Below are 20,974 nucleotides of genomic sequence, written 5' to 3'. Positions count from 1 at the left end.
AGCTCACAAAACTGGGGGGGGGGTTGGAAAAATTCAGGGGGAGGTGTAGGGAAATCACTGCCGGTACATACAGTCAGCGGGCGGGGCTCACCCACAGGGAGGGGGCCGGCCACAGCCACAGCCCCAGCCCCAGCCCGGGGGCCAGCCGCACCCTCCATCCAGGAGAGAATGGGTTGATCCAGCCGCTCAGACCAGCCCCAGCCCCCTCTACAACACCCCCCCGCTGCTGCCTTCAGCCCCCCGCAGCACAGCGCTGCCCCTCCAGCCCAGGCACCGCCTACCCGCTAAACAGCAGCCAGCCCCTCAGCCCAGAGCCGCTGTGACCGAAGCCTGCCCCTCCCTGCCAGCCCGGCGCAGAGCTGTGAAGGGCAGAGCACGTGGAGGAGACAGATGGGTGTTAGGCACAAGAAGAGGCGCAGGTGCAAAGGCCCCTCCTGGGGGGCAGCAGGTGCCATCTGTCCCCCAACCCAGCATCCATCTGCACTGGGGAGCGTGTTGCTCAGGCAGGCAGAGACAAGCACAGGGTGCAGCAGGACATGGATGGCTGCAGAGAGCTCCCAGCAGGGCTGTGAGGGGAGGCTGCCGGCTCCAGGCTAGACAGGAGTGCGTCAAGGGGACCCTGCAGCATGCGGGTGCAGAGAAGAAATGTACCTGAGAGCCTCGCATACACTCGTAGGTTAAGACAAGATGCAAGAGGCAAGCTCAGCCCACACTCCCTTCCCTCCCCCGCCATGGCCCTCAGCATCCCCTGGGCTCCAGCCTCCGAAGGCAGCATCTTTCCCTAGCCGCAGCTGGGGGCGTTACAAGCCCAGAGCCGTGTGCGCACACAGGAAGGACCCTGCCAGGTGGCCAGTCACTCTCCGTTCACGGTGGGTTTGATCAGCCCACATGCCACGGCCTGCGCCAGGCCCTCCTTGGCAGCCTGGGCCACACGGGGCTTGTCGCGCTCCTCCTTGGCGAGCACGGACAGGATCTCCAGCATCTCACTCTCCATGAGCTTGGCCGCAATCTCCCGGTCTGCAGCCATCATGTTCAGCACGATCACAGCGCCGCGGTGCTGCAGCTCCACACTGGGGCTGAGCAGCAAGGCCTGCAGGATCTCCAGCCAGTGAGCCGTCTGTGGGGAGACAGGGAAACGGCCCTGAGCCCCGGTATAGGCCCAGAACCTGGGCGGGGAGCCCTCCAGCACACCCTGGCTACTCTCGGAACAGAGACCCCTGGCCTGAGCCCTGGACAGACCAGCTGCTGCCCCCTCTGACTGCCGCCCCCCTTCCAACAACGCCAGACAAATGGAGCTGGCTGCCTGCTGCAGCCAGGACGTGCTGCTACTTCCTGCTCTGCCCGCACACGTGCTGGCTCCCCACGCCTGCCCCAGGGTCCCAGCCCACCCCTCCAGCACTCACTGCAAAGGCACAAGATCCCACATTCTGTACCCCCCCTCCACAAAGCCAGCTGCCTCAGGGGTGGAACATGCTGCTGCCGCAGAGCAGCTTGTGCCCGCCCCAGTGTAGGGCAGCCGGGGAAGGAGTCTGAGCAGGACAGAGCTCGTTCTGTCCCTCACGTGTCAGTGTAAGGGAGGGGCGGAGGCAGTCTCACCACTTGGGTGATCTTCCCGCAGATCTGGGGCAGCAGTGAGGTCAGCATGGCCAAGGTGCCGGAGGCTGCTCGCCGCAGCTTCTCGTCGTCCTCCCCACTGTACAGGACCAGCAGCTTCAGCCGGTCGCTGCCCTCGGCCAGGAAGAGCTCCTGCACCTGCAACCCAGAGCCAGACAGGGGAGTGCCCTCCACGCAGAGAGCAGGCCCCTGCCCCAGACCCATGCCCTGCCCACCCGGCCCTCACCTCTATGCTCATGGCCATGTTGCACATACACTCGGTGGCCGCCAGGCGGAGCAGCTCATGCTCCTCAAACATGTAGCCCTCAATCATGGGCACCGCTTTCTCCTTCAGGATCTTCTGCCTGCAACAAGGCACAAGTGAGAACCCTGCTCCCACCCAGGGCAGACGGTGGCTTTAGCGCTGGTGAGAGGGTCTCCTAGCAGCAGGGACCCGCCTTTGATTGCCAGGCACGATGCTGCTCCTCCTACCTCAGCCTCTCGCTGATCCCGGCCAGATTGGTTAGCGCCATCAGCCCCTCAAAGTTCTCCAGGGCGGTGTGATGCAGGTGCAGGAGACTCACCAGGGGTCTGACCACCTCGTAGATCTAGGGAGCAAGGCAGCACTCAGAGGGGCTCAGCCTGTGGCTGCAGAACCCCAGACACCCAACGTAGCAGGGACTCCGCTGCGGAGGCAGCAGACCCAGCACCAAGAGCAGCTCAGACTCAGCTGACATGAGTCGCTGCCTCCCCTGGAGAGTGAGACTCCCCACCCTCCCCGAGACCCCCCAGCATGAGGAAAGTCTCAGGGGAAAACTGCCTGGGTGTGGGTTGCTGGGTGCAGCTCATGGGCTCCCTGTGGGGCAGCCCCTCCGCCCCCAGAACAGCACCTGCCAGGCTGCACTGACCCGCTCTCCGGGGAACGCCATCTCGGGGTTGGAGGTGATGGTGATCTTCGCCAGTGCCTGTGCTGCTTTGGCCTGCCCCACCGTGGTCCCCTCCAGGGACAGCGGGATGAGCGCCTGTGGGAGGCAGGACTGTCAGTACCAGAGCCAGGGCCCAGTAGCCCTCCCAACACCCAGCTTGGCCGCAGGGCGCGCAAGGAAAGCGGCTCTCCCCCCCGCAGTGAGAGCCCTGCCAAGCAGGGACACCCCAGCCCAGGGAATCTGCCAGGCCCACATGCTTAGGGCCTTTGGCAGAAACCCCCAACCCCCACAGGGCCATTTGCTTCCCTCCCTCCCTCATGCTATGCACCCAGCCCACAGGGGGGCGCTGTAGAGAGACTGGAGGGGAAAAGCTGGGAGTCCTGGCATCTCACCTTTCCCCCTCCCTGGGCCACCACGCTGCCTCTGTCCGCTGCTTCCTCCACCACGGCCAGGAACACCCTGGGGGCAAAGAGCGGCAGCAGCCGCAGTCAGCACAGGCACGGAGATCCATGCTCATACCCTGGGGCGCCTTCAGTGGGACTCTGCAGCTCCCCGCACTGGGCGGGACCCCACAGAGCCCTGCCTCCCATGCACAGGGAAACCCAGAACCCCCCGTCCTGCTGGGCATGTGGCTCAGAGGGCCGGGCAGCCACCCTCGCGGGCACAGCCTCACCTGGAGATCAGCTCCCGGCAGGAGTTGGTCAGCGCCGGGTTTTCACTCTTCACCATGCAGGTGAGAGCTGACACCACGCCAGCAGCCAGCAGCTTGCGCACCCGCCGCCTCACACAGCCTGGCTCATCCTGTGCAGGGAATGACAGAATCCTACACATTGCACACAAGGCTCCGCCTCCCCCAGGCCCCACCCCACTGATGCCCTCCCAGGGGCCGCAGCACAACACACTGCTGCTCTGGCGCGATGCAGCCCAGCCCCTCTCCTGACCTTGGGGTGCTGCTCTGGGACGTGCTGCTTGGCGTACTTGGCCAGCTCCAGCATCTGGGGGTCTGGCTCCTTGTGGTCGTAGCTGTTGGTGCAGTTCACCAGCGTCGAGGCCACTGCGAACAGCACGCTCCTGTCCTCTGACTGCAGGGAACAGCGGGGGGTCAGCAAAGCGTGGGCTGCACGTGGGACTCGCCGCTAGGGCGGCAGGCACCACGGCGCAATCGGTTGCCAGCAGCTCCCAGTTCTGCCCCACTGTCCCCCGTCCAGACCCGACACAGCCCCCCTCACCCGCCCCCAGCCCTGCCCCAGCAGCAGCACCTGGGCCAGCTGGAACATGGCCTGCACAGCTGCCTTGTCCTCCACAAACTCCTCCTTGACGTCCGCATCGAAGGTGAGGTAGGCCAGGCCCTCCACCGCCCAGCGCCGTGTGCCTGCGTCCATCGCCTCGTTACACAGCCACCTGCGGGAGGGGAGCAGCCCTGAGCCTGCGCCGGGCGGCACCCCACTGCAGCACGGGGGCTGGGTGGTGCCGGAGTCGCCTGGACACCCCCCCGGCACCCGACCTCGGATGCTCCCCTGGGACCCCACCCCACGCCTGGACATCCCCCCCCCCCCACCAGACTCCACCCCACCCCGCGCCCGGACACCCCCCCCCACGCCTGGACATCCCCCCCGCCCGTCTACCAGACTCCACCCCACCCCGCGCCCAGATTCCCGACACGGCCCCAGGCCCTCACTTGCGGCACTGCTTGGCCAGTTTCAGGGTGGAGCCCTCAGCGAACTGCTTCATGCTGAAATCGGTGCCTCCAGCAGAGCCCAGCTTGCAGAGCCCCTGCAGCAAAGAACAGCACATCAGGTCAGCCCCCCACCCCGCCCCCAAGCATCTCTGGCAGCCGCCAGCCACTCAGCATGCCTGGGGGGGGACCCTGCCGACAGGAACCGCCCACCCCCCCAGGCTGCACACAAACATCAGCCCATGGTAGGGTGACCAGATTACATGAACACATGGCGGGGCAGGTCCGGAGCACTGCCAAAGCAAAAAAGCCCCAAGGCAGAGTACCAGGACAAATGGCGTCCCGACCATTATTAAGTTATTTACTTATTCCCATAATACAAGAACTAGGGGTCACCAAATGAAATTAATAGGCAGCAGGTTTAAAACAAACAAAAGGAAGTTCTTCTTCACAGCAGTCAACTTGTGGAACTCCTTGCATGAGGAGGTTGTGAAGGCTAGGACTATAACAGCGTTTAAAAGGGAACTGGATAAATTCATGGTGGTTAAGTCCATAAATGGCTATTAGCCAGGCTGGGTAAGGAATGGTGTCCCTAGTCTCTGTCTGTCAGAGGATGGAGATGGATGGCAGGAGAGAGATCACTTGATCATTGCCTGTTAGGTTCACTCCCTCTGGGGCACCTGGCATTGGCCACTGTCAGTAGACAGATACTGGGCTAGATGGACCTTTGGTCTGACCCGGTACGGCCGTTCTTATGACCATACACCCACCGGGACGTGGGGCAAACGAGCAGACCTGCCATGTGCCCTGCAGCTGCTCACGCAGCCCCTGAGCGCTTCCAGCCCGGAGAGAGCATCTCCCCCTGTGCCCAGAGGCAGCAGCTCAGCCTCCAGCAGGATGCTCTACCCGTCAGGGACAGCCCCACCTCGCTGGGCTCCTCACCACCAAGGCCCGGATGCGGATGCTGTCCTTCCCGCTGCACTTATAGATGTTCTTGAGCAGGGTCACTCCGTTGGCCGTGATGAAAGACGCCCGCTTGGCCTTGTCAGCGGCATGGATCAGAGCCTCCACGGCCACCAGCTGGTCAACCTCCCGCACGGAGGCACACAGAGCCAGCACGCTCTCCATGATCCCCTCCAGCTCCAGCACCTGGTTCCCAGCCTCTGAGGGACCCTGCAGCAGGCACGACACCGTCTGGATGGCACGGAGCTTCCCAGCCAACCCATGCCCCTCAAACCAGCTCCTGGAGGGGAAGAGCAGCAAGAAAGGCTAACCCTGCCCGGGGCACCAGCTGAACCCCCCGCCCGCCCTGCAGGCAGGGCACCAGCACAGGCCCAGCTCCATCCGTCCCACCCCCACAAACAGCAAGGCCTGTAGCTCCTTTCCTCCTTGAGCTGCCGACCCCTGCCAAGGAGAGCTGGCGCCTAGGCTGTGCCCAGGGAACGGGGTCGCTCCTCACCTGACATAGTCTTCACACAGCCGGTGGAAGTTCTCTCTCTCGGCGTCGCACTTCAGGTCACTGTACAGCTTGCTGAGCAGGACGGCAGCGCTCATCCGGCTGTTCTCCGTCGCAGGCAGGCTGCCGGGGGCCTCACACACCGTGCCCCCCACCTCCAGGATCTTCTTCAGGCCTGCAAGGGCAGGGCACTCAGACGCTGCCCTCAGCAGCAGGCTCACGAGCTCTCAGGGAGCAGGCGACTCTGGCTGAGCGAGGGACCCAGGGCAGCAGGGGGCTGGGGGGCCCCGAGCGGCTCTTACCCTGGTCGATGACCCAGAGGGTCAGGCTGTTGTTGGGGTCCCGCAGTGATTTCCGCGGCACCACTTTGATGAGGAGGTTGAGGGTGTTGTCGCGGCCGTGGGCCGAGGTCCCCTCCCGGTTCAGCATTTCCAAGAGGTGCCCGATCAGCAGCTTCAGCTCCTTCGAGGGATCTGGCAGACAGCAAACGCTGAGAACGTCAGTGCCCCTCCGCCCAGCCCCATAGCCCCTCACGGGCAGCTGGGAGAACAGCGTGGGGCTGGCTGAGGGGGCTCCTGCCTCTTGCTCCCCAGCAGTGGGGCCAGCCTTGTGGAGACGTGGCTGGGCTCCATGGCAGGAAATGGTGAGATGAGGCACAGAGCCCAGGGTACCCCAATCACAGCCCCAGGTGTCCCACACAGGCCCCTTCTCCATCCCTCCCATCACACAATGGGCGCCCACGACGTTGCCTGGCACCAGGGGGACTCCAGAGAGGCTTGTGCCAGGCAACCCACCACCTGCCACTGGAAATCCAGGGGCACGGGGTAAGGTCTGGCCAGGACATGGCCTCTCTGGCACCTGCCGCTGAGCGGAGGGAAGGGGTCACTCACCCAGTACAAGGGCTTCCTCCTTGCCACGGAAGTCCCTCTGCAGCCCCTCCTTCAGCGCATCGAACATGACCTGCAGCAGGTTACAGGCCGCCAGAGACACCTGCTCGTGCTCCACTCCCAGCATGGCCGAGACGCGTGGTGCCCCCAGCTCCGCGAGGATGGCCATGGTCTGTGAGCACAGGGGAGCAGCCTGCTAGAAAATTGCTGAGAAGCCCCAAGCCCCCGCCCAGCCCTGCCCCTTCACCACACACCAGCAAGTCCCAGCTGCCCTGTCCAGATACCCAGCAGTTCCTGCCTGGGCCAGGGGCCCGCACCCCCAAAATGCTCTCGGGTGGGCGCTAGCCACCCTGGCAGAGGGAAGGGAGAGATCTCGCCAGCTAGAGGGGAAGGGTGGGGACAGACGGGCACAGCAGCCTAGGAGCTGGCCCCACGGGAGACGGGCTGCAGAGTCAGCGCCAGAGGAGAGCGAGGCAGGAAGAGGCTTCACGCCGGGGTGGCCAATCTGTGCTGGGCGGGGACAACAGGATCAGCACTGACAGCCCCCCCTTGCTGCAGTCCTTGATCTCAGTTACAGAGGTGGAGCCAGGCAGGCTCCTCTCTCCCAGCACAGCCCACGCAGGGAGACGGAGCCCAGGCCAGGGCAGGCAGCAGTGGCCCCGGTTACTGCGCTGCATAGCAGCGTCAGTAACTGCAGGCAGCAACCCCCAGAGTGAGTCTCCCACCAGCACTCCCTGCAACCCAATCCGCTGGGCGCGTGCGGGGTATGCGTTTGCATGGGGCACAGGCCTCAAGCTGTGGGGGCAGCCCACACTTACCCGCGAACGGTGCCCAGAGCACAGGCCAGCCAGGGTGCGCAGAGCCGCCAGCATCGCGTCCTCTCTGCCCGTGTCCAGCATGCGCAGCAGCAGCCGCACGCCGTCGCTCTGGAAGATCTTCTCCGCCCCAGCCTCTTCCCGGGCCAGCACAATCAGGTTCTGCGCTGCCTGGGAGACAAGAGTCGTTCGGGAGCAGGTTGGCAAGCCACACTCGCAGGAGCGGCCGCGGGGCTGGGCACAAGGCAGGGAGCAAGGAATCTCACTGGGGCCCCGGGTGGGATCACTGCCTGGGCAGCCAGTGAGAGGCACCCCCTTGTCTTCCAGCAGCTCAGACCTGCCAAGCCAGAGCCTCCTGCAGCATGAACACGAGTCCCCATGCCCAGAGCCACAATGGCTTGTCCCCCGGCCCCACAGCTCAAGCCTTCTGCCTGGGGACTGGAAGCCCCCCGCCCCCATCAGCACCTGCCCAGCTACTGCGGCTCCCCCGACAGCTCCTCCTCCCCCACCATAATTCCCCCCAGCACCTGCCCAGCCACTCCAGCCCCCAGCCCAGGCATTCTCCCCCCCCCACCACCACCACCACATTCCCTCCCCTGGTCACAGCCACTCCCACCCCCACCTTGCCCTGTGGCTGCTCAGAGCTGGTACCTTCTGTTTTTTATCTGTGTCTGTCTCTTTGGGGTCCAGTAAGATCTGAAACATCTGCTCTACTTTGGAGTCTGTGCAGGACATGAGCTTCATCTGAGACAGACGGAGGGACAGGTTAGCGACGGCCTCTATCACCCTGCAGTGGGAGCCTCGGCCTGCAGATGGGTCAGTGACCTGGCCCGACCTGGGCCACGAGGCTGGGAGCACAAGACCTCTCAGAGAGCCAGCCCTTCCCCCTCGCCCAGGCCTCGCTCCTGCTCCGCTGGTGCTCACCTTCTCCTGCATGCTGCTCCCCAGATCGTGCAATGCCTCCTGGAAAGCCTTGTTCCTGGGCTCCAGGCTCACACATCTGCGCAGGTCGTAGACTGCCTGGTCCAGGCGGCCCAGCTTCTGCAGCGCCTGGCTGCGGCGGAACAGCGCCTTCACGTCGTGGCCATCGGCTTCGATGGCTACGCAGAGACCAAAGCACAGTCAGAGGGGGCCTTTGGGCCAGCTCCCTCTATACCCACCTGGGGAAATAGCAAACTGACCCCCAACCCCAGCCCTGCCGTACCTTTAGACGCATCAGCTTCTGCATTGGCGTAATCTTCCTGCAAAGAAGGGAGGCAGTGAGAGAGGCGGGTCGCCATGGCATTAGAAGCACGGGACTGCCGGGAGGTGATAGAAGCTCAGATCAGAGGAGGAGAGACTGACCTGTCCACAGGGGGAGGTTCCTGGATTTTCGGATATCACTAAGCAGATGTTGCTGAGGAGTTGCCATGGCAACAGACAGATTCCCCAGCTGCTCAGCCCACCCTGCCCTAGGCATCCCTCATCAGACAAGCCCAGTGCCATGTGCCTTGCTGGCCTCAATGCAGGAACTCCCACTGCCATGGTGCCACCTGTTCCGGGGGTCTCCGGATCCCCCCTTCCCCAGCTCGGGGGGCTCATCCCACATCCCACCACACAATCACTGGCGCTGACCCTCCTGCCCAGAGCAACTCGGGGCTCCCTAGGGAGCAGGGTCACACGTTGCTGCATAAGAGCAGATAAGGAGGAACCCAAAAAGTGGGGAGTCCCAGCAGGCTGCTGGGCCAGAGAGCCCCCCCTTGCCCCCGGCTCAGCAGCCGGCTGCTCGATTCATTCCAGAGACCTGTCAGAGGGCGCAGAGGCTGTGACTCCTGGGGTGGAACATTGGGCTTCACGCCAGTCCCTGGCTGGGGTAACACTTGGCACAGCCCAGCCTCCCTGCTGCTCCAGAGCCTGGCCGAGTTGCCCTTCCCCCGTGCCTGCTTGCCCAGGGGTCATGGCCTCGTGGGGGGCAGGAGGTGCCGCTAACACGCAGCCCCACTCAGGCTGGGGGGCAGACATATAGGCTGGGTCAGCGGTCTCAGGCTGGCAGTGCGGCCGGAGCCGGGCCGAGAGCTGCACAGGGGCCCGGGGGCCTGGCTCCAAGCAGCCCCCAGCACGGGCGGGTCACCGAGCGCCACGCCAGGGCCCCGGAGCTCCCCCCCCCCGCTCACCAGCTTCAGGTGGCAGGCGGCCCGGTTGCGGTGCAGCACGGCGCGCTCCGGGGGCCCCGCGCACAGCTCCAGGGCGCGCGTGTAGGAGGCCAGCGCCGCCGCGTAGTCCCCGGCCTGGAAGAGCCGGTTCCCCTCCTGCCGCAGCTGCCCCGCCGCCCCCTGGGGAAAGAGACCGTCAGGGGGGCGGGAGCCCCGGAGTCCCCCCCCCCGCTCCGGGACCGCCCCCGGCCGGCCCTCGGCCCCCCCGCGAGCCGGGACCCCCCCGTCCCCAGGAGCGGGACCCCCCCCGTCCGGCCCTCGGCCCCCCGCGAGCCGGGACCCCCGCCCCAGGAGCGGGACCCCCGTCCGGCCCTCGGCCCCCGCGAGCCGGGACCCCCGCCCCCAGGGCCTCGGCCCCCGCGAGCCGGGACCGGCCCGTCCGGCCCTCGGCCCCGCGAGCCGGGACCCCCGCCCCCAGGAGCCGGGACCCCCGTCCGGTCCTCGGCCCCCGCGAGCCGGGACCCGCCCCCGCCCCAGGAGCCGGGACCCTCCCGTCCGGCCCTCGGCCCCCGCGAGCCGGGACCCCCGCCCCAGGAGCCAGGACCCCCGTCCGGCCTCGGCCCCCGCGAGCCGGGACCCCCGTCCGGCCCTCGGCCCCCGCGAGCCGGGACCCCCGTCCGGCCCTCGGCCCCCCGCGAGCCGGGACCCCCCCGTCCGGGCCCCAGGCGCCGGGACCCCCGTCCGGCCCTCGGCCCCCGCGAGCCGGGCCCCGCGAGCCGGGACACCCCGTCCGGCCCCAGGAGCCGGGACCCCCGTCCGGCCCTCGGCCCCTCGCGAGCCGGGACACCCCCCGTCCGGCCCCCAGGAGCCGGGACCCCCCCGTGTCACTCACGGCCCCCTCCATGCTGAGTCCGGGCACCGAGTCGGCCGCTCCCTCCACTCCGCATTCGCCCCGCCCCGGCTCATCCAGGCCCCGCCCCGCGCAATGACGCCATCTGTCAGCGCCGCCTCCAGTCGGCCTCGCTAGGACGCCGCTGGCGCCGAAGCCGGCGTCACGTGACGGGCACAGGGCTGGGGCGGGGCTTAACCTGCGGGGTCTGCAACCCCGCCCCGTCCCGCGCGGCAGCGGCCAAGGCGGCACCGCTCGTTGACTCTGGAACCTAACGATGACCACGTGCCTGTCCAGGGGCCGAGCCGAGCGCGCAGGCCCTCCAGCCAACCCGCGGAGCTGGCGGGGTGTCTGAGCCCCCAGCCAAGGAACCTAGCTGGGCTCCTGCAGGCAGCTGTGCCTTAGGGAGGTGCCCGGGGGGCTGATGGGACGTGCCCGTGGGACATCAGCAGGAGCTGCTGGACGGCTCACTAGGGTTGCCAAGTTTTTAATTGCACAAAACCAAACACCCCTGCCCTAGGCCCCACCCCTTCTCCGAGTCTCCACGGCCACTCACTCCGTCCACCTGCCCTCTGTCGCTTGCTCTTCCCCACCCGCACTCAGCAGGGCAGGGGCTTGGGGTGATGGTGGCGGGGGGTGAGGACGCCAGCTGGGGGTGCAGGCTCTGGGGTGGGGCCGGGGATGAGAGGTTTTGGGTGCAGGAGGGGGCTGTGGCAGGGTGTTGGAGGTATGCGGGCTCTGGATGGGGGTGTTGGGTCTGGGATGGGGCCAAGGATAAGGGGTTTGGGGTGCAGGAGGGGGCTCAGGGCTGGGCAGGGGGATGGGGGTGCAGGGTCCTGGCAGTGCTGACTGTGGATCCTGGGAAGTGGCCGCCAGGCCCCTGCAGAGCCTAGATGCATGGGGATGGGTGGCCAGGGAGGCTCCGCGCGCTGCCCTTGCGCCCGCAGCCCCCACTGGTCACGGTAGGGACGGCTCCAGGCACCAGCAAGCCAAGCGCATGCCTGGGGCAGCAAGCCACGGCGGGTGCTCTGCTGGTCGCCGTAAGGGCGGCAGACAGGCTGCCTTCGGAGGCATGCCTGCAGAGGGTCCACTGGTCCCACAGCAGGCGTGCCGCCGAATCCGCGGGACCGGGGACCTCCCACAGGCAAGCCGCCGAAGGCAGCCTGCCTGCCGTGCTTGGGGCAGCAAAATACCTAGAGCCGGCCCTGGTCATGGTTCCCGGCCAATGGGAGCTGCAGACTCGGCCCTCGGGGCGGGAGCAGTACACGTAGCCTCCCTGGCCGTCCATGCCCATGTGTCTAGGGTCTGCAGGGATGTGTGCCACTTCCAGGAGATGCGTGGAGATACAGCAGGCAGGGTGCCTGCCTTAGCCCCGGGTCCCCACTGTGCCACTGCCTTAGGGTGGCCAGATGAGAGGGAGAAAATATCAGGACACATGATGGGGAGTGGGTCCGCTGGCAGAGCAGCAAAAAAACAAACAAAAAAATCCGAGTGCTGCCGGCAGAGCGAAATATCGGGACAAACATCCCTAAATAACGGGATGGTCCCGATTTTATCCGGACATCTGGTCACCCTACACTGCCTGGACTTTTAATGGCCCAGTTGGTGATGCCAACTGGAGCTGCCAGGGTCCCTTTTTGACGGGGCGTTCCGGTTGAAAACTGGATGCCTGGCAAACCTAGGGCTCAGGCGTGTGGCACTGGCTGGCTGGACCCTGGGCAAATATCAGGCTCCAGTTCCAATTTGCCATGTGGCTAGGTCCTCAAATGGCACAACTTGGCTGCAGCCAGACCTGCAGCCCATTCGCCACAGACCCAGCGGCTGGGATCAGGAGCAGACGCTGCAGAGGTGACCAGGTGGGATGGTGCCACAGCTGTGCAGTGAGCATTCACTCAGGCAATGCAGGAGTGTACACCGCACACCCACACATGTCCACACCCCTACACCCACCCACATACATACACCCATGCACACCCCGCCACACATCCATGCCCCACAGCCCATACATACACATCCCCTCACACCAACACGTGTCCACACCCCTCACACCCACACATGCACACCCCACACCCACACGTGCACCCCCATGCTGATGCCCATCACACATAACCCTGTGGACCCTCCCGTGCTCCCTTGAACAGGTGCGCAGCAGCTGGGCTGGCCACAGAGGAGCAAGGACCCCAACCGCAGCCCTCGGTGCCCAGGGTGGGGATCGAGGCACAACCAGCACTAAAAGGGAACTAACGAGTGCGACCAGTGAACGAGGAGCTGCAGGCAGCCCCAGGGACCCTGAGCACAGATGAGCCATGGGCGGGATGAAGAGGGCAAGGGCCAGGAGACCCCAGCCCTGCCCAGCTTGTGTCACCAAAGGCAAGTCATGCCTGACTAACCTAATTGCCTTCTATGATGAGATAACTGGCTCTGTGGATGAGGGGAAAGCAGTGGATGTGCTATTTCTGGACTTTAGCAAAGCTTTTGATACGGTCTCCCACAGTATTCTTGCCAGCAAGTTAAAGAAGTATGGGCTGGATGAATGGACGGTAAGGTAGATAGAAAACTGGCTAGATGGTCGGGCTCAACGGGTAGTGATCAATGGTTCCATGTCTAGTTAGCAGCTGGTATCAAGTGGAGTGCCCCAAGGGTCGGTGCTGGGGCCGGTTTTGTTCAATATCTTCATTAACGATCTGGAGGATGGTGTGGACTGCACCCTTAGCAAGTTTGCAGATGACACTAAACTGGGAGGAGTGGTTGATACGCTGGAGGGTAGGGATAGGATACAGAGGGACCTAGACAAATTAGAGGATTGGGCCAAAAGAAATATGATGAGGTTCAACAAGGACAAGTGCAGAGTCCTGCACTTAGGACGGAAGAATCCCATGCACTGCTACAGACTAGGGACCAAATGGCTGGGCAGCAGTTCTGCAGAAAAGGACCTAGGGGTTACAGTGGACGAAAAGCTGAATATGAGTCAACAGTGTACCCTTGCTGCCAAGAAGGCTAATGGCATTTTGGGCTGTATAAGTAGGGGCATTTCCAGCAGATCGAGGGACATGATCATTCCCCTCTATTCAGCACTGGTGAGGCCTCATTTGGAGTACTGTGTCCAGTTTTGGGCCCCACACTACAAGAAGGATGTGGATAAATTGGAGAGAGTCCAGCGGAGGGCAACAAAAATGATTAGGGGGCTGGAGCACATGACTTATGAGGAGAGGCTGAGGGAACTGGGATTGTTTAGCCTGCAGAAGAGAAGAATGAGGGGGGATTTGATAGCTGCTTTCACCTACCTGAAAGGGGGTTCCAAAGAGGATGGATCTAGACTGTTCTCAGTGGTAGAAGATGACAGAACAAGGAGTAATGGTCTCAAGTTGCAGAGGGGGAGGTTTAGGTTGGACATTAGGAAAAACTTTTTCACTAGAAGGGTGGTGAAGCACTGGAATGGGTTCCCTAGGGAGGTGGTGGAATCTCCTTCCTTAGAGGTTTTAAGGTCAGGCTTGACAAAGCCCTGGCTGGGATGATTTAGTTGGGTTTGGTCCTGCTTTGAGCAGGGGGTTGGACTAGATACCTCCTGAGGTCCCTTCCAACCCTGAGATTCTATGATTCTATGATCTATGATCATGTGACTCCACCCCCCTACCCACGCCCCAGGGTTCCTCTTTCTCCAGAGGTCACATCCCAGACAGAGCACTCGGGGACAGGGCTTGGCCTGTCAAGCAGCTTAGGCACTTTATAAGGACCAGGCCAGGCCAAACAGTGCGGGGCTGAGGCGTGGGCTCGCTTTATCGCAGTGGCAGCGCGCCAGGCTCTGCTAACGGTGCCTCTGTAATACCTACAGCTGACACGCCCTCTGCCCCAAGTATCACCCCCAGTCACTGTGGTGCCCGCTCTTCACACTTGCTGTCCTGGCTGGGCCGGGCCATGGTCACAGCCAGTTCCTGCCGCTGGGTCCCTCCTCGCGCCGGGCCGGGCCATGGGCAGCTCCTGCCACTGGGTCCCTCCTCGCGCCGGGCCAGGCCGTGGGCAGCTCCTGCCGCTGGGTCCCTCCTCGCGCCGGGCCGGGCCGTGGGCAGCTCCTGCCGCTGGGTCCCTCCTCGCGCCGGGCCGGGCCGTGGGCAGCGGTGTGGGAAGGAGCTGGCCAGGCGCTTGCCCAGGCGGCTGCTGCCCAGGAGGCTGTAGACGCGGCGCTGGTTGAGTCTGCAGAAGTGGAGGAAGTCGAGGATCATGAGCGTGAGGACGAGGAGGCCGTAGAGCCCCACAGCCAGCAGGGGCAGTGGGTTCCTGGGGGGGAAGGTACAAGGCAACAGCTGTGTTACACTGGACGCAATACTGCTACAGCAGGGTGCCTCCACTCTCCCGGGGGGACCCAGATGCCAGGCGGTTTCCCCCATTGGGCACTATTGGGAGCCCCCAGGCAGACCTGTCCTACTTGTATATGTTCCCCAGCTCGATGCCAGGGGGCCTCGTCCCCCTCCTAGGGAGCCCGGTGCTGCTAGGGAAATGTATGGACCATGGTGCTCAGCAGAGGCGCTGCCCATGGACACCTTGCAAATGGAGAGTTGCTGCTTTGCAGCTGCTGCTGGAAAACAGGGCTGGGCATGAGTCGCTAATGTCCGTTAACCAGCTCCAGCCACTTGAGTGGATTAGAGCGGCATGATTTTCCTTTACAACATAAGAACAACCACACTGGGTCAGGCCAATGATCCATCAAGCGCAGTATCTTCTGGCGGTGGCTGGTGCGAGATGCTTCAGAGGGAATGAACAGAACAGGGCAGTTATCAAGCGATCCATCCCGTCATCCAGCCCCAGCTTCGGGCAGTCAGAGGTTTAGAGACATCCAGAGCATGGGGTGCATCCCTGACTGTCTTGGCTAATAGCCATTGATGGAATAGCCATAAGTTCCTGCAGGAACTTCTCTAGTTCTTTTTTGGACCCTGTTATAGTCTTGGCCTTCACAACATCCTCTGGCAAGGAGTTCCACAGGTTGACTGTGTGTTGTGTGAAGAAATACTTCCTCTTGTTTCTTTCAAACCTGCTGCCCATTAATTTCATTGGGTGACCCCTAGTTCTTGTGTTATGAGAAGGAGTAAATAACACGTCCTCATTTACTTTCTCCACACCAATCATGATTTCATAGACCTCCATCATAGCTCCCCTTAGCTGTCTCTTTTCTCAGTTGAATAGTCCCAATCTTTTCAATCTCTCCTCATACAGAAGTTGTTCCATTCCCCTAATCATTGTTGTTGCCCTTCTCTGAACCTTTTCCAATTCTAATGTATCTGTCCTGAGCTGGGGTGGCCAGAACTGCATGCAGTATTCCAGGTGTGGGCGTAACAGGGATTTATATAGTGGCAATGCAGCTTCGTGCCTGTCACAGCATGTCTATAAAGCGCCTCTCTGACTCATGTAAAACCAACTTGTGGGGCTTGCTGCTCTGCCATTCCCGAGAGCCCCAGGCTCCTCTTTACAGCTCACCTGGGTGGCTCCTGGGGTGCCAGGTGTGCCCGTCAGCATGCAGTGTTCTCTGTTCATGCTGCACTGTGTGTGGTGAAGGGCCACAATGAGTCATGCTGGGTTTGCTCCTCCAGAAGGGGGTGCACACATGGCTGGCATTAGAATCTGAAGCAGCCCCTCCCCCACCCAAGTGCAGGCACAGACCAGGCGCTGCTGCTTACCTGAGTCTGGCTGGGGTGGGCACGTTGGATAGATTGACCCTCCTCAGGCTCTCAAAGGCCAGCTGGGGGCAGCAGGATTTGAGGGCGTGGTCTCCGTGGTGGCAGCAGTACCTGTGTGCAGGGGGGTCAGTGAGGCGTGGGCAGTAGAAGCCGGAGTGGTAGCGCCCATCAGGGCTGGGATATCCCTCGCAGAGGTGCAGGTTATGGGCTGAGGCTGCAAGGGGAAGTCGCAGCGAAAGAGACTATTCAGAACATGAGCCAAGTACACGAGCTTTGCCTACTGCACAGTCACAACAGATAGCCTACAACTGCTACCAGCTGACGGAGTCCCCCCTTCCCCCACCTGAGTGAAGGCCCATGTTCACAGACCTTTGTGGGAGGCGAGACACCGAGCAGGGCCAGCCCAGCCCCAGGAGACCCCAGGGTGACCTCATGCCAACACCACCAATAGGAGAACCCTGACAAAATTCCCTGACTGGCTGAAGCTTCCCAGGGCTCTGTGGGGATGGGCTGGGGAGAGCCCTCCTGGGTGCCCGGAGAGCCGGGCTTGCCTGGGCAGCTTGCTGAGTCCTGTCCCATGAGCCGACCTAGCCTGGGACCCACCGTGCACAGGGACCCCACCCCGTGGCCCTCAGGCTCTGGGCTGCGCAAGCCAGAGCAACTTGCTCGCCCATGTACACTGGCTAGAGGGGTTTGCTTCAGGCCCTTTCAGCGGCTCATGAGCCAAGGGCAGCCAGCCGGTGACTCCTTGCGGGCAGCCTAGTGTTGGCCGTGGTAGGACAGGGTGCTCACCCCCTGGGCTGTGACCCTGATTGCCCAGCACGGCAGGGGTGTCCGAGGGCCTGCAGCACCACACCAGGCTGGCTCCATCTCACAGTGCCCTGCCCTGGCGCTGCACCCACCAGCACGGCTGGCGTGCAGAATGCAGCTGCCTGCAGCAGTGCTGGCAGGGTGCCTGCCCCCTAGGCTGAGCACAAAGGGCCTAGTAGCAAGAACAGCTGCTCTCCCCAATGCTGAGGGTTTGGCGGGGGGCAAAGGAGACTGCCCACGTGGAGGGGGCGGGGCGGTGTCCTATGTTAATCTGTGAGCAGGCTGCAGAAGGGTGTTGAGGACAGCCATGCAGCAGGAGAAATGTGGCCCGGCCTCACACTCAGCTGGGCACACTCCCCAGCCCTGCCACAGCCAATGGAACAGTGCACCACCCCAGACACACTCCAACACGCCTACACGACAGACCCCCAGGGCAGTGCCAAGCACACCTGTGCCCCGGCCTGTACCAACCCCTTGGGGCCAGACGCACACTCGCCCCGGGAATGAGCAGCGTCAATAGCGCTGTGCTGAAGCTGAGATGTTGCAGGGAGGGAGTCAGAGCCCTTTGGGGAGCTGACCAGGGTGCCATGTCTGTGCCAAGGGGGCTGGGGAGCTGAGGGGGCAATGTGCCAATGCCGAGGCGGTTGGGGAGCCATGGGGATGCCCTACCTGTGCCAAGGGGCTTGGGGAGCCAAGGGAGTGCCCTACCTGGGCCGAGGGGGTTGGGGAACCAAGGGGGTGCCCTACCCAGGCCGAGGGGGTTGGGGAGCTGAGAGGGCAATGTGTCCATGCCAAGGGGATTGGGGAGCTCAGGGGGTGCCCTACCCGGGCCGAGGGGGGTAGGGAGCTGAGAGGGCAATGTGCCCATGCCGAGGGGGTTGGGGAGCTCAGGGGGTGCCCTACCCAGGCCGAGGGGCTTGGGGAGCTGAGAGGGCAATGTGCCCATGCCAAGGGGGTTGGGGAACCAAGGGGGTGCCCTACCTGGGCCAAGGCGGGGAGTGAGCGGAGAGGGCACTGTGCCCATGCAAAGGGGTTTGGGGAGCTCCGGGGGTGCCCTACCCGGGCCGAGGGGGTACGGAGCTGAGAGGGCACTGTGTCCATGCCACGGGGGTTGGGGAACCAAGGGGGTACCCTACCTGGGCCAAGGGGGGTAGGGAGCTGAGAGGGCACTGTGCCCATGCCAAGGGGATTGGGGAGCTCAGGGGGTGCCCTACCCGGGCCGAGGGGGTAAGGAGCTGAGAGGGCACTGTGCCCATGCCGAGGGGGTTGGGGAACCAAGGGGTGCCCTACCTGTGCTGAGGAAGCTGGTAGGAAGTGTGGTGCAGAGGAGGCCACCCAGCAGGAGTCTGTGCAGCATCTTCTTGTCTGCTCCTTGGGCAGAGGCAGCTCAGGCTCCAGTCTGAGGAAACAGAAACCACCGCCCCTCCTGCCCCCGCCTCTATCTCGGGCCCAGCAAGCGCCTCTCCCTCACGCAGCCATTAAGACCTCCCCACATGAGCCTTCTGCACTTACTGCCCAGCTCCACTGGGACCCAGCTGAGCCAGAGAGGCGGGCACATCACTAATGAGCCTCTCCGGGAGCCAGTGCCCGATGGGGCAGGAGGCTGCAGGCCCTTGTGAGGCTGGCACTGGCATTCCTGAGCCCCACTTGTCAGCCAGGAAAGTGGGTGCTGGTGACTCCCCCAGGCAGGGTCATTACCCTGCTGGGTGTCAGGGCTGGGGCAGTGGCTCCCTGGGGAGAGAGGATCTAGGGTGTGGGCTGAGTAGGCTGGAGAGAGGAGCCCTGGAGCAGCCCAGCCTGGGCAGACGGGCTGAGCTGTTCTCTGGTTGGGAGGTTTTGTTCATAAAGCCAAACCTGGGGGTGACAGGGGTTCTGCCTCTATGCAGGAGGGGAAGGCAGCTCTGGCTGGAGAGCAGGTGGCGAAGGACACACGGAGGAGTAAGCAGTGTGCCTCGCTGCGCCAGCACGAGTCCAACCGTACCCAGCTCTGGGTGGTGAGGCTGGTATGGGGTGGCCATGCTCTTGCCTAGGGTGAGAGGCCCCTTGTCTAAACCCCCATGGGGCAAAGGCAGAGCTGTTACCACGTGGCCTGGGGAATGGCGGCGCAGCAGGGGAGGGGCAGCGACAAGATGGCCTCTCAGAAGAACTCTGCCAAGTGGGGCAGAGGGAGAACCAGCCCAGCTAGTGCCCACCAGGAGAAGCACTCTCCAGCCCTGCCCCCGCTCAGCAGCAGGGCCTTGGGCCCCCGCCAGGGGCTCCATTAGTGGTTGCTCAGGAGCCAGAGCCGCTAATTGCTGCACTTATGGGGGGGGAGGGGTCAGCCCCTTCCTCCTGCCAGCTCAGCACTGCTCGCCCCATCCACAGAGCAGCCAGCCCCAGGAATGCCCTGCACACGAGCTGCCAGGATCCCTTTCACCTGTCCATGCAGGCCCCAGACGAGCCTCCCCCGGCGGCAGCCTGCCCCCAGCTGCCAGCAGAGACCTGCCAGGTCTGCCAGCCACCTGCGCTGCTGCGAGCCGCCATTCTCCTCTGCCCTCCTGCGTCAGGCTCTCTGCAGACTCAGGCAGGCCTCCTGCCCTGGTTACCGGGGGCCCGTCTGGGAGGTTTTCCCATGCCATGGGGCTAGAGCTGTTCGTTAGGGGGGCAGCTCCAACTCTGGAGCACAAGCCTGAGCCTGGCATTGTACCCAGGACCATCCCATACCCCAAGGCCACTGCCCAGCCCCATCACTGAGCTCCCATCTCACGGCCTTCGGTTTGGTACGTGCCAGGTCTCCTGGTGCTCCAAGCTCACAGCCCTGGGGCAAGGGGTCTCTGGCGAGCAGCTCACAAGGTGTATTGCCAGTGCGTGGGGCCTGGCTTGGCAGGGACGGGGTCCAACCGGAGGGGGCAGCTGCTGCGGGGAAGGCCTTGCCACTGGCTGTTCCGGGGCACTGAGGCCAGGAGCCAGCCCTGCTGTGTGCCAGGAACACAGACAAATAAGGCAGAGCGCAGCCTCCTGCGTGCCCCATGGGCAGAGAGCTGTGCTCAGCACCATCAGAGGCAGCTGCAGGCACCCCTCTGCCCCACCCCCTCCTTGCATAATTAGCCCTGGGGGAGGCCAGGGCAGTTCCACAGCCCCAGTGCCGCACTGTGTAATGACACTGGCCCCATAGCAACCAGAGATGCTCAGGAGACTGCTCCTGAGGGCACCCAGCAGGGGCCAGGAGCTGCGGCAGGGGCCACATTCAGAGCCATTCCCACAGCCCCGCAGCCAGGCCAGAGGAGCAGCAGTGACGGCAGCGAGATTGCTAGCCTGGAGCAGCCCCGTGTCCTGGAGCACTGACTGCCTCTAGGGGGGGCACAGGAGCCTGCCCTGACAGGCCATCCCACAGCCCTGGGTACAGCAGCTGGGATTGGCCCCTGCCCTGCAGGAGGCAGCCAGGTTTCTTCTTTGTACTGTTCTCATTCTCCATAGAAAAATCGGATTCTTTTTTAACCCTACCCAGCTCTTAATCTAGTGGCAGTGAGTTCCACAGACTGCATGTGCATTCTCTAAAACATTCCCTTTTGCTGACTGTCAGTTCCCTTGGGTGCCCCGTGGTATCTGTGCTGTGACCAGGGGAAAGTGCAGCGGCTGCTCTCCCTCCCCTCCCGGTCTCCACTACCCCTCTTTAACACACCTCAGCTTTATCTGTTCTGCTCCGTCCCTCCGAGGCAGCTGCAGGGAAAACAGGTCGACAAGGCAGGCACATAATACTCTGCCAGCTAGGGGCTGTCAGCCTGGCCTGGTTAGAGGGCAGACTGCACTGCTTCCCGGGGGGACCCAGGCCGGCCAGACAGCTCCGCCCGACGGGCAGGGAGGGGTCTAGTAAAGAACCATCGCAACCCTCCCCTTCCAAGCTTCCCCCACTGCTCACAACAGCCAGGAACAGTGGGGGGAACCACTCAGTCCTTAGTGCCCCCTGCTGGGCGGGGGCTGGAGGGGCCTGGGCTGGGGGAGGGGCACTCGCTCCTAGCACCCCCTGCTGGGCGGAGGCTGGAGGGGCCTGGGCTGGGGGAGGGGCACTCGCTCCTAGCACCCCCTGCTGGGCGGGGGCTGGAGGGGCACTCGCTCCTAGCACCCCCTGCTGGGCGGGGGCTG

At 63.7% G+C, this 20,974-nt stretch overlaps 2 protein-coding genes across 3 annotated transcripts; both read right to left on the bottom strand.

Annotated features, from left to right (window-relative positions):
• UNC45A (unc-45 myosin chaperone A) lies at positions 1-10,415 on the bottom strand. The gene is made up of 20 exons (XM_039491516.1): positions 10,377-10,415; positions 9,506-9,664; positions 8,557-8,593; positions 8,277-8,452; positions 8,004-8,096; positions 7,356-7,523; positions 6,541-6,709; positions 5,953-6,123; positions 5,654-5,825; positions 5,137-5,437; positions 4,198-4,292; positions 3,779-3,920; positions 3,461-3,601; positions 3,193-3,320; positions 2,912-2,978; positions 2,502-2,615; positions 2,086-2,201; positions 1,841-1,958; positions 1,597-1,752; positions 1-1,117 (listed from the first exon to the last, which is right to left on the bottom strand). The coding sequence occupies exons 1-20, from the start codon at positions 10,386-10,388 to the stop codon at positions 854-856; spliced, it is 2,799 nt and encodes a 932-aa protein (XP_039347450.1). The 5' UTR covers positions 10,389-10,415; the 3' UTR covers positions 1-853.
• A 3,584-nt stretch (positions 10,416-13,999) lies between these two features.
• On the bottom strand, positions 14,000-20,835 carry LOC120373282 (protein shisa-like-1). Of its 2 annotated transcripts, none has more exons than XM_039491519.1 (3): positions 18,143-20,835; positions 16,043-16,256; positions 14,000-14,564 (listed from the first exon to the last, which is right to left on the bottom strand). In XM_039491519.1, exons 1-3 carry the CDS (start codon positions 18,207-18,209, stop codon positions 14,240-14,242), a joined length of 606 nt encoding a protein of 201 aa, XP_039347453.1. In that variant the 5' UTR covers positions 18,210-20,835; the 3' UTR covers positions 14,000-14,239. The 2 variants fall into 2 exon arrangements, with proteins under 2 accessions (XP_039347453.1, XP_039347452.1); XM_039491518.1 differs by having other exon boundaries at positions 14,000-14,648; positions 18,143-20,832.
• Positions 20,836-20,974: the final 139 nt, after the last annotated feature.

The sequence above is a fragment of the Mauremys reevesii genome, linkage group 10 (assembly GCF_016161935.1).
Source record: "Mauremys reevesii isolate NIE-2019 linkage group 10, ASM1616193v1, whole genome shotgun sequence".
Classification (NCBI taxonomy): Eukaryota; Metazoa; Chordata; order Testudines; family Geoemydidae; genus Mauremys; species Mauremys reevesii.
The sequence above is the reverse complement of the archived record's forward strand: the minus strand, read 5'-3'. Positions and strand labels throughout refer to the sequence as shown.

Bases quoted from the DNA above. Each gene is read 5' to 3' on its own strand.
- UNC45A (XM_039491516.1), bottom strand. The intron at 4,293-5,136 runs GTGAGGAGCCCA...TCTTTGCTGCAG, and splicing joins TCCGCATCCGGGCCTTGGTG to GGGCTCTGCAAGCTGGGCTC. The intron at 2,979-3,192 runs GTGAGGCTGTGC...CTTTGCCCCCAG, and splicing joins TGCCGGGAGCTGATCTCCAG to GGTGTTCCTGGCCGTGGTGG.
- LOC120373282 (XM_039491518.1), bottom strand. From the start codon at position 18,209: ATGCTGCACAGACTCCTGCTGGGTGGCCTCCTCTGCACCACACTTCCT. The intron at 16,257-18,142 runs GTAGGGCACCCC...TTCCCCTTGCAG, and splicing joins TACCAGCTTCCTCAGCACAG to CCTCAGCCCATAACCTGCAC. The intron at 14,649-16,042 runs GTAAGCAGCAGC...CTTCCCCCCCAG, and splicing joins CCCACCCCAGCCAGACTCAG to GAACCCACTGCCCCTGCTGG.